The following is an 11,905-nucleotide window of genomic DNA, read 5'->3' on the forward strand; positions in this document are numbered from 1 at the left end:
TATTCCGGCTGCGTTACCAGCGTGGTTGGTCCTTATGGTGTAGTGGCAAGAGAAAATGAACTAAGAGAAGGAATTCCCCCTATATAGCCTTGTAACCATCATGTGCACAGTTTGACGCTATTTTTAAACCATTTGTTTTTCTGCACGCGCATTTATTGCGCGCGCTCTACGATGTTTGCTTACGTTTTTGGGGTTTTGCAGTTATTTCGACTCTGCCCTGAATATGAATGTGCACGTCGAAAGCTTGACAAATACGACAGGAAATTCAAGTAGTAGTTTGGTTCAACTTTCTGGAGTATTTTTACATTTATTTTCCAAAGCTTTCGAACTACATCGTCATCTTGAGGGCAGATTTGAACTTTTGAACATAAGAAAAGCACGTGAAAACGTTAGCAAACAGCGTAGAGCGCGCGCGTACTATGCGCGTGCAGAAAATCAAACGATCAAATAAATGATATCATTGGATAATATTTTTAGAATAGGTTCTAAAAATAGCATCAAGTGTGCACATGATGGGGCACGGGGATTCCTTATCTTAGTTCATATTCTCTTGGTAGTGGTTAAATCGGAATGGAATACCAAAGACGTGGGTTCGATTCCCGCCAAGGGCATTTGATATTTTTCTCTTATTCTCTCTATTTCATTACACACACCGAACGCATAATTCATTACTACTATACTATGTCTATTGTGCCCGTCGTCAATCTGTGAGTTAGCCATACCCTGACTTAGACCAGCCCACAGGTTGTTTCAATGTTTAAATTTGTTTCCAACAGCTAGGTTTCAGTATGATGCCATGTGGAGGCAGAAGCTATTAAACAAGTGTTTCATATCCTCTCAGAGACCTTGACATGTCGGGTTATGTCAGGACATTGCAAAATTATATATAGGTTATTGCTTACAAAAATATCTGGCTACCAATTTCACCCATCGTACTATCTTAGAAAAGAGGTGTTCTAAAAATATAAACAATTTATCTAGTTATCCAGAGGAGAGGTTTGAAGACGAATCCAAAGTTGAGACAATACAGTGAGCTAAAAATAGATATGACCTTCCCGAAGAGAGCCGAGAGGTGGCAACGAAATTTCCACAACACCGCTGATTGGCTGTAAGGAGCTATGACGTCATAATAAGGGGTTGTGCTAAAAATAGATATAACCTATCCAGGAGGCTGCTTAGTAGCATATTCTGATTGGTTCTCAAGATCTATGACGTCATAAGAGGGGACTGTGCTAAAAAATATATGTAACCTATTTGAAGAGGTATGACGTCGCTATAAAAAGTGTGACGTCATTCCTAGGCCTGATCCGCCCGACGAGGAGCCCCCATTATATATACAACTGCTGTTCATTCCTTATTTTTAAACTAGAAAGTGCCGGGAATGTTGATTAGACGCAATTGCAACTGTTTCCATAATTAATAAATTTCCTTTGTGTATATGATTTTAATTTGTACACACACTTTCAGGTACCCGACTGGCAGGACTTGGTGACGGATGCTCACCAAAATATTTAACTATTTTGGAAAATTTGACTTTTATAATCTTCCACTGCTCTTATTTAAGAAGTTCCCGAAAAACGTATAGCAAAAATTGATCTCCAAAACTGTGTTCTTTTATCATTGAATTCTGCAAAGAACGTGCGTGATATGGAAAAGAACATGCCTGATATGAGGTCGTATCAGCACTTCTCATCTGCTCGCGCTGGGTACCGGATAAGGTCTAGAGAGAGTCTGAGCACTTATTTGCAGAATTAAATGATAAACAACTTATCAGTAGTCTAAACATGTGATACAGCTTTGCATTTTTACTCGTCACTTGGCTCGTCTAAAGGCTCGCCAAAATACTCCGTAACTTGTAAAAATATCAGATGCTTAGTCGTATCAGATGATTAGCCGACCGATAACCTCTATTTATTTACATTTTCTTCAAATAAACGCGTTGCAAATAATTTATGACAATCAATAAAGTAATAATAAGTAGATGTGTCAGCATTTATCAGTCCAGGTTTTACAAAATGCCTCTCTTTTTGCGCAATTTTGCGCTCTGTCACGAAAAACTAGTACAGGGATTTCGGTTGGGGAGGGGATAGGGAGGGGCTGGGAAACTATAGCCTTCAACTATTTATGATGATGATGGCAATAACAATGATGATGATGATGATGATAGGATATCCGCTACCTAACTACCCTTTTAGTCGGTGACCTCGAGAAATAGAAATGCTGAGGTACTGTGCTGAAAGTGTATGAAATTTTGGGGAACTCCTCGGAATTCGTACCTATATCTTTTATCGACCCAGGTCTCTGATTGCGGATAAAATGTGGTGGAAATCTTGGCGGCAAACAAAAAAAATTAATACTGTTGAATGAACATAAACACCCAAGAAGCTTTGCGAGCGAACTCTGGAAAGCGAATCATATTGAGCATGCGCAATGGACCAGTGAATTCATGTAAACAAGATGGCGGAAAGTCCTGATGAACCACACTACAAATCAGATCCTGAACGAATAGAACGGTTATTTAAAGATCTAGATAAAAATGGAGACGGTAAAATAGATATCAATGAATTGGCTGAAGGGCTGAAAAGGTTTCACGGGGCAAGATACAGACCAGGGCAGGCTCAAGTGAGTAATGAAGTGATGCATTGACGTAGAAAAATAATTGCTTCACCATTCCGGCAACGAGAGAAACTTGGAGATAAAGAATGCAAATCATTTATTCCGATAAATTTAGAGAATCTAGATGTAAAAGTAGTTACTTGGGAAGTCTTTTGATAAGGGTTTTTTGATGGAAAACTCTGTGAGCTTAGTTTTGTTTCGTGTCACCTGCAAACAGCCAGACCCTGGAGAGAAACTGCTTTGCAAGTCAGTCACGTACAATTTTGACCTCTTTTCTTTCTCTTTACTACGAATTTCTCATGATTTTATTATCATTTATTGTCTCCTTTTATCTTATCCTGTAAATACAAAGGATTTTTTAAAAGATCGAAAGAAAGTCGTGTGCATATAATGATAATTTCAATCTCTTGTTAGTCGTGAATTTTAATCAGTTTTAGACAATAAGTATTTTAATTTAAAGAATTTTCTAGATTGTTGACATTAGTATCTTAGAGGAGATAAGTTAGAATAATTGCTTTAGAAACCAGGTTCTTAAGAAAACAGCACATCTAATGCAACAAATAAGAGTGCTCTTTCTTGGAAATTATACTTGTTTAAATCATTCTCCAATATATAACACCTACATTTAACAAAAAAATATTTCTGAAGACCACAGACTGGTAATTTAATTATTATTTGATCTACCAATATTATGGCTAGAATATTTCTAATCATAGCTTCAGTCTATATCGATTTACTTTTGTAACAGCAATAGCTTGCATACAGCTGCTTGGGAAGCATTTGTCATGATTTTATTATCATTTATTGTCTCCTTTTATCTTATCCTGTAAATACATGCTAGAGCTCTACTAGTTATCACCACTTGCTTCCCAAGCAGCTGTAAACAGGCAATAAACAGTAATCATAGTTGGCTAAACACATGTATCCTAACAATTTCTGCTTTTTTTATACCAAGTATAGCCTGTAGGGCCTGTATTTCTGTACCAAAACTGTTACTTTTTTAGATTAGTCATTAATATTAAAATGCAAAATCTTAGTAATAAAGTTAATGGTAATTTTAAGAAACATATCAATAAATAAGATCTTTTTCTTTTAAGCATGTTATGATCCTTGGAGACCAGAATCTAGACGGTCACATGTCATTTGAAGAGTTTGTCAAATTTACTACAGATCATGAGATGAAACTGTGGCTCGTATTTAAAAGTGTTGATGAAAATAATAGTGGTGAGTGGTGAATATCTACAGTATGCTTATTATATGACCGTGAATCTTAGAGCCTGGACACTAGCAAATCGAGCAATCTGATTGGATAGATCGTATTGCGGACTGGTCTAGATTCTCCGATATTAACTGGTCCAATCGCATATTAATCTTACAGAGAAGACATTTTGTCCTTTTCAATGAAAAGTGGTCATATAATAAAACTCTTATCAACCGAGCTTGGTCGGTCTGTACGGGATAATCTTGACCTCGGTCGGGTACAGACCTCAGTCAAGATTATCCCGTATGGACCTCCCGCTTGGTTAATAACATCTAATTACAACTCTCAATTATTACTTGTTCATTTTGTGGTGCCATGCCAGACTTAACGCTATGATAAGGCCCTAGCTGTTAGGAGTAAATTGCGACAAGCGAAATGGCCTTCAAAGAGCAACACAAGATCAATGACCTAGCTATAAATGACAGACTGCTCTAATAAATTACTCATTGTTAGGCCATATTAGGAGTAAATTGTGACACAGACAGTTGTGAAATCCAGACAAATAACATGGGTACCCCCTAAAAGGGCCTCTATAACAGGAGTGGTTGAAGTGAATGGGTTTAGGTTTACTGAATATACTGAGCTACTTCTAGATTAATATTCAGGCAAAACCTGTTTAAAAAATTCTAAGCTCAGCCCCGGACTGTGTTAAGGGATATTATTAAGTATTAGTAATGTTTGCTTTATGTTCTGCAGGTAGTGTAGATGCTTCAGAACTGAAAAGTGCTTTTGAAAAAATGGGTGTCAAAGTCACCCAACAAGAGGTGGATCTGCTCATTAAAGGGTATGTTTGTAGTGTCAATATGTTTCTTTGGGCTAAAAGTTTATAAACGAAAAGAATAACTAGAAGTTTCTTGAGTAGATATTTCGGATGATATCCATCGTCCATCATCAGTTTAATGACTCTCTATAAGTGTTACATTACTGTGAATACTTTAAAGCCCTAGGGACTAATACGTATTAATGAAGTTCAATTTAATAGTTTTAGAGTGACAGATTGTCTGTTTGTAGACTTCTAATCATACAAAGTCTCAATCAAGACACATCAAGGGATATAACTGAACCTTTTTGTGTGTTTTTTTTAAACTACAGGATGGATTTAGATAAGACATTAAAAGTAAACTGGAATGAATGGAGAGAATATCATTTATTAAACCCTAGTGGACATAGTATGCATGATATAATACAGTTCTGGAGACATGCTATCGTAAGTAGAAATTTTTAATAGTAGATTGGGATCCCTGTGGTACTCTTCTAGAATATGTGGGTGAGTAATGGTGTGGTGTTTCACTTACTTACTGCCCTGGTCGTGGGATGTATTCCCCATTTTCCTATTGATTCTGATTTCTTTTCCATTCATCCCAAATCCCCTCTATTTCATTTTTTTTTCATCCACTTTCCAAACTTCAGTTCACTCGTTGATCAAATACAAAGCACTCAAGAGAGGATGCAAAGTAGTTTGAAGGGATTATTGAACCTTGCAGCCTTGACTAATGCTTTGTGTTTGACCAGTGAACTGATGTATGGAAAGAGGTGAATAAACAGAATCTTGAGATGCAAACTTTTTCTTTCTGTGATTGATGCAGTGTATAGATATCGGAGAGGACATGCTAATTCCTGATGAATTCACAGAAGCAGAGAAGGTATCAGGAATGTGGTGGAGACAGCTTGTTGCAGGTGCTGGTGCTGGTGTAGGTACGTCATTACCCTTTAATCTAGTTGACTAGATCTAGTAATTAACTATTTTTTCAACTACATTTATATTTTATTTGTTCAGAAATGAGTTGTTTATTGCCAGTATTAATTAATTGTAATTTGTTTTGCTTTTGTTGTAGTTTCAAGAACAGCAACTGCGCCACTAGACAGACTCAAAGTGATGTTACAGGTAGTGTGTCTGAAAAGCATTGTTCATTATGTAGCATCAATATCTTATCAATGTTCAATTGTAATTCTGTTGTAATGACAAGAATATGGGTTTCTTGGTGTTATTAAGTCTCTACCTTGATTGAATGGTTTCTTTTCTAACAAGATGAATTTATTCCAGTTTAATCTATGAGCTAGTCATGCCCTGATTTTGTTCAACCCAAAGACTGTTGAAGAAATAAAAAACGCTTGCTGTGTGCAGTCATAAAGCATGCGGGGGTTGGCAGAACACAAGAGAAGTGTTATGAGAAGCACAACTTGTTATGAAAAGTGCAGCAAGCAATTTTTTATGTCTTTCAAAAAATACAAATTACAATAACCATTATTTTAGATAGGAATGATGCAACGGAAAGTGGGCACCCATGCAATGTGCTCTCAATGTGCTCCCAACCAATCAGAATGCGACATTCGTAACAGTTATTTTATAATTCAAGATACGGATAAATCTTTTATGTAAAAAAAACGTTTCTTTTGTAAGCTATAACTAATTTGTATTTTTTTTAGGTTCAAGCATCTCAAAAAAATAGAATCGGAGTTGTATCAGGATTTAAGATGATGTTAAGAGAAGGTGGGATCAAATCATTATGGCGAGGAAATGGAGCTAATGTTATTAAGATCGCACCAGAATCAGCAATCAAATTCTTTGCTTATGAAAAGGTAAAATACCCATGCACATAATATTAAAAGTGGAAAATATTTCTTAGATAAGCAGCAATCAGTGATGTTGAGCATTTTTTTTTTTTTTTTTTTCAGGCTAAAAAACTTGTATGTTCAGATGAAAAACAGCTTGGTGTAGCAGAACGCTTAGTTGCAGGTTCCATGGCTGGTGTTGCTTCGCAGACTAGTATATACCCGCTAGAGGTATTCCTTTATTTATTTTGTAAAATGACATGGAAATCTCTTAGGGGGTGACTGGAATACTGGCAATTTCATGTGTGTATTTATGATCATTATCATTATCATCACCACTATCATCATTAATCATTACTATCATCATTACTCAATGATAATCAGTACCATCATCATCAGTATCAACATCATTAGCTAGCATCATCACCAACACCTTCAACGTAAACATCATTGTCATCATCATCATCACCACCACCACCATCAAATTCAGTGTCATCATCATCATTATCATTATCACTATCATTCAATGATGAGTTTCCTGTGTTCTAGGTGCTCAAGACCAGACTCGCTCTCCGTAAGACAGGACAATACCGAGGCCTTGTCCATGCAGCAAGTGTGATCTATCAAAAAGAAGGCTTGCGTAGCTTCTACAGAGGGCTGTTCCCCAGTTTATTGGGTATTATACCATATGCAGGAATAGATTTAGCTGTTTATGAGGTAAACTTGATGACATTAAAAAACTTGATTTGAAATTTGTGCAAACCTCTATCATCTTTAGTTTTTAAATTCAAACACTGTCTTATTTATTCCAGACACTCAAAAATTTCTATCTTAACTATCACAAGAATGAATCAGCAGACCCAGGGGTATTGGTATTACTAGCATGTGGTACAGCATCAAGTACGTGTGGACAGCTGGCTAGTTATCCTTTGTCTTTAGTCAGGACTAAACTACAAGCACAGGGTAAGAAGAACCTTAAGGTGTTGGGGTTCCTGTGTCAGGAAGGGCAATGGTTATAGAAGGACTGGTTATTTATCGAGGTGGGAGGCTTAATGGGGACATAGAGTTGAGAGAAGAGTGCAATAAGCCTGAAGCGAGATGACGTTTTACCCCTGTCTCTAGACCATAATCCTTTTCACAATGCTTTTGTTCTTTAATTATGACTATTGTTCCAGTATTCTCTAAGGAATCAAAAATTTTAATATGAAAGAATTTTAAAAACTATTATGGTATAGAGTCGGGGGTAAAACGTCATCTCGCTTCAGGCTTATAGAAGAGAATGCTTTGAAACGAACTTTAGGATGGAGGGATGAAAGAGAGGGAGAAAAAGGAAAACGGAGAAAGGGAAGACAGAAGGGAAAGTGAAAGGGAGGAAGGAACGAATTAATAAATGAAACAGCGAAAAGGAGTTGGGAAATTAGGAAAGAGATTGCGAAGGAGAAGAGAAAAGTAAAGGAAGGGAGGAGTGGAGGGGGGAAGCCAAGGTAGTGATAATTTGAACGACAAGAAATTGGATTGACCTTTCGTTTCAGCTCGTGAGCGTGGCACCGCCTCTGGAGACAACATGGTTTCTTTATTAACGAGAATATTCAGAGAAGATGGAGTGCGAGGACTCTATAGGGGACTCGCACCGAACTTCATGAAGGTTGCACCTGCAGTCAGTATTAGCTATGTAGTATATGAGAACCTTCGCATGGGACTAGGAGTCATTTGAGATAATCGCTACATGCTTTGAGCATTTGGAGAAATATTGAATTGATGCTTTGATGAAAATAGCAGACAATATGAATAAAAGAACGAGATCCACAAGTTTGAAGAAAACTTGAAAAAAACAACACAGAGGACTAATATCTATTACAGGAAATATATTATCGAGGTCAAAGGTAAAAGAGTGCTTCATTCATATACAGTGTATAAGCAAATCATGAAGACTTATGCTACGGAGGAGAGAAATGTACAGCGGATTACCGCAAATGCTTATTCTATTAGTGCGTCAAAACGTACAGAACGATGTCTCTTAATTAGTATCTTCTAGATAGCCAATCAGAACCACGAAAATAAACACCAACCAATCACATTGCTTGATAAAGGACGTCATTTAACCTTCATGATGGTAGCCAGTCAGAACCACGAAAATGAACACCAACCAATCACATTGCTTGATAAAGGAAGTCATTTAACCTTCATGATGGCAGCCAGTCAGAACCACGAAAATAAACACCAACCAATCACATTGCTTGATAAAGGAAGTCATTTAACCTTCATGATAGCAGCCAATCAGAACCACGAAAATAAACACCAACCAATCACATTGCTTGATAAAGGACGTCATTTAACCTTCATGATGGTAGCCAATACGAATCATGAAAGGGAACACCAATCACATTGCTAGAATTTGGAAGCCATTTAAATGCCATGGTAGCATTCTTTTCTTCACGGCTACTAAAAAAATCCACTCGACGGACATCTCAATTCTAAATGAATAACACTTTTTAGTTTTACACCGTATGTGTATGTTGTAAAACGTCTTTTATGTTCAAGGTGAGCGCGACGCATTCAGCTGTAAATAAATATCGTACAATTTTAACGTTGAAAATTTTTTGTCGAAAATTGACTGCAATTCCATTTAGTTAAAAATCTCCAACCAACTTTTAGGATTTCATTGATGATATCAATGCAAAAATTTCAAGACTTTCTAAAGTTAACAACCTATTTGTAGAAAAACTTGTAGTAGTGATAAAAACACCAAAGAGAAATAAGTTCATCTTGTTTGCACCTAATTATAAAAATAAGAATGATAAAGTTAATGGTATTTATGACATTTTAAGCTCTGTGAAATAATACAGCAAATACTAAAACTGGTTTACGGATTAAGTTTCCTGTTAAGTCGAGTCATGCAGGACTGCGTCGTTGATAGATGAAAAGTATTTGTCCTCTTGCCCCTTACGTGACTAGTCACGTAACTGGTACACTAGTCGAGTTTTGCTGTCACGTGATGATGGGGTGAGGAAGTACACGGAAGTCGAGTTTTGGCGTTTGACCGTATGTTGGAATTAAAGAGCTTTATTTATTAAGTCATTCTAGATGATAATTTTATCTTTTGGATAGGATATTCATCTTAGGTCACGGATTGTTTGTCCATCTGCGACTCGCAGATAATTTGACAAAAGTTTTATTATCGTTTATTCAGAATTATTGATATCTGAACGTAACGACTCTCATCAAATATTAAGTCGGCGGTACTCGTCTCGCTTGACGGCCGACCGATGGCCGTTGGAACGGACAGAATCCAAATCTTTTTTATGTCTTACCCAATTCAAATTTAGGCGTAGGCTGAAAAAGCGCCATGTCGTTAGATGTTGTCTAGTTGTCTTGGTCAGAGAGAAAAAGGCGCGCTGAACAAGATAACATATGAATGAAAATACTGATAATCCGTTGAAGTGTTCTAAAACACTTTACCTAGTCATGTTTAAGTAATTGTCGTACAGTTAATATTAATCATTTATAATAATAAACCTTTTATTGAATCTTCGAGAAGTCGTCTTGTTTTACTTCCTGGTCTGATATCTTGGTACCATAGTTAATTAACTATGTTGGTACGCATCATGATTCGTGAAGCCTAGACGGGTTTTCGTACACGGTTTGTTTAAAAACAGTCATTAAAAAGGCTTTATATTACCTTCGTGTGAATTATTCAATCACAAAGCGTAAAGAAAGTCTCCTTACCCCACAACCCCCCAATCCCTTTTGGGCCGCTACGCAGAGTTACGGCAAGGTCGTGTACGGTGCTGGTAGACATGACCTGGTACTGACTAATTTACTAATTTGCTGTAACAGTATTTGCCGCATGTGCTATTGTTTTCTTTGCTCGTTTTACGCCGAAAAGCTGAAATAAAGTGCGCACCCTTAATTTGCGGCTAATATTTGAACAGATAATTTTAAGGACTGGCTTGGTGGGGGGCAGACGCAAGTATGTCCGCTGTTGACAACAAAGACATGCATGGATGGCTTTCCCATAATGCATAGGCAAATATTATTCATTCTTCCATACGGAACACTGTTACATAACATAGAGCAAAGCTACAAACCTTATCAAGATGCTGTATCTTTCCAACGTTTGGAGGCTGATTTCTCTGCTCTTGGACATCCAGGTTAAGATCCAAACAAGCAGCGTGTACAAAGAAGGAATTGTTTTCGATTCTGCGAATCCTGTTGGAGTTTGTCCAGGGTCACTTACGGGTGACATACGCGACACAAATGAATGTTTGGTCGTGATTCAAGAATGGTGGGGTATGAACGAGCAGATCAAGCAACAAGCTGCCAATATATCTAACCAAGGAGGATTTGTCACTCTAGTTCCTGACTTGTATCGTAACAGAGTCGCCACAGACGTGTCAGGAGCAGTTCACATTACCAGCAATCTCGATTATCCTGGAGCTGTCAAAGACATCCAAGGAGCTGCTCGCTACTTGCTTGCCATCGGGTGTAACAAGGTCGGTGTGACGGGGTTCTGTATGGGTGGTTCGTTGTCGTTGGCCTCTGCTGCTCTGGTACCAGAGATCTCTGCATCAGCGCCGTTCTATGGCATCCCAGGTGACTCCCTTGCAAATGTATCTACCATCAAAATACCAGTCCAGTGTCATTTTGGAAGTCTCGATAAATCGAATACTGCAAACCCTACCAAGTATAACGAACTGAGACAGAAGTTAGATGCTGGTGGAGTGGATTATGTGTTCTACGAGTACCTGGCAGGCCATTCTTTTACTAACCCACACAGCTCTAATTATAATGAAACCATCGCTAGGGTATCTACACAGAGAATGATTGACTTCATGAAACAAAAACTTGCATAGCTTTACTAAGCTTCACCTAGATGTAAAGGCATAAACATGTTGGACAGATGCTCACTAAGATGGGCTGCACAGTTCCAAAACAATTAACTTAGTTGTAAAATGTTGGACACAATGGGTTGCACAAATTCCATTCACATTCACTTAGATGTAAACATGAAGGACAGATAGCACTCAAATGGGTTGCACAGTTCCATACCCATTCACTTAGATGTAAATATGATTGACAGATAGCACTCAGATGGATTGCACAGTTCCATACCCGATTCACTTAGATATAAACATGTTGGACAGATAGCACTCTTATGGGTTGCACAGTTCAATACCCATTCACTTAGATGTAAACATGAAGGACGGATAGCACTCAAATGGGTTGCACAGTTCCATCCTGCACCAGTTCCATCACTCAAATCAGGTTGCAAAGTTCCATCCTGCACCAGTTCCATCACTCAAATGGGTTGTGCAGTGCCTTTTAGTTTAAAATTAATTAAATTATATTAATCTGAGTAAATGTAATTGTGCAGCCTTTAGATCGCCTAGATATTATATACTGTATATGTAATAATTATATACTGTGTATGGGCCAGATATGATGATGTGCAGCCCCTCCCCCCCCCTCCCCCCT

The 11,905-nt window shown here is 37.7% G+C and overlaps 2 protein-coding genes across 2 annotated transcripts; both read left to right on the forward strand.

Moving 5' to 3' along the window:
• The first annotated feature begins 2,443 nt into the window (after positions 1–2,443).
• Positions 2,444–9,967, forward strand: LOC116294969 (mitochondrial adenyl nucleotide antiporter SLC25A25). Its single transcript, XM_031702668.2, has 11 exons — positions 2,444–2,622; positions 3,714–3,840; positions 4,574–4,661; positions 4,970–5,084; positions 5,464–5,572; positions 5,713–5,762; positions 6,305–6,457; positions 6,554–6,661; positions 6,980–7,147; positions 7,243–7,393; positions 7,963–9,967. Exons 1-11 carry the CDS (start codon positions 2,458–2,460, stop codon positions 8,142–8,144), a joined length of 1,416 nt encoding a protein of 471 aa, XP_031558528.1. The 5' UTR covers positions 2,444–2,457; the 3' UTR covers positions 8,145–9,967.
• Positions 9,968–10,360: 393 nt separating this feature from the next.
• LOC116294971 (uncharacterized) lies at positions 10,361–11,791 on the forward strand. The gene has a single exon (XM_031702670.2). It carries the CDS (start codon positions 10,528–10,530, stop codon positions 11,281–11,283), a length of 756 nt encoding a protein of 251 aa, XP_031558530.1. The 5' UTR covers positions 10,361–10,527; the 3' UTR covers positions 11,284–11,791.
• Positions 11,792–11,905: the final 114 nt, after the last annotated feature.

The sequence above is a fragment of the Actinia tenebrosa genome, unplaced genomic scaffold, assembly GCF_029948245.1.
Source record: "Actinia tenebrosa isolate PJP-AT-01 unplaced genomic scaffold, QUT_ActTen_1.0 PGA_scaffold1__47_contigs__length_23844297, whole genome shotgun sequence".
In the NCBI taxonomy this organism is placed as follows: domain Eukaryota; kingdom Metazoa; phylum Cnidaria; class Anthozoa; order Actiniaria; family Actiniidae; genus Actinia; species Actinia tenebrosa.

Excerpts from the sequence above, each read along its gene's own strand:
- LOC116294971 (XM_031702670.2), top strand. The coding sequence starts at position 10,528 with ATGCTGTATCTTTCCAACGTTTGGAGGCTGATTTCTCTGCTCTTGGAC.
- LOC116294969 (XM_031702668.2), top strand. The coding sequence starts at position 2,458 with ATGGCGGAAAGTCCTGATGAACCACACTACAAATCAGATCCTGAACGA. Across the intron at positions 4,662-4,969 it reads GTGGATCTGCTCATTAAAGG|GATGGATTTAGATAAGACAT; the intron begins GTATGTTTGTAG and ends TTTAAACTACAG. Across the intron at positions 5,763-6,304 it reads GACTCAAAGTGATGTTACAG|GTTCAAGCATCTCAAAAAAA; the intron begins GTAGTGTGTCTG and ends TATTTTTTTTAG.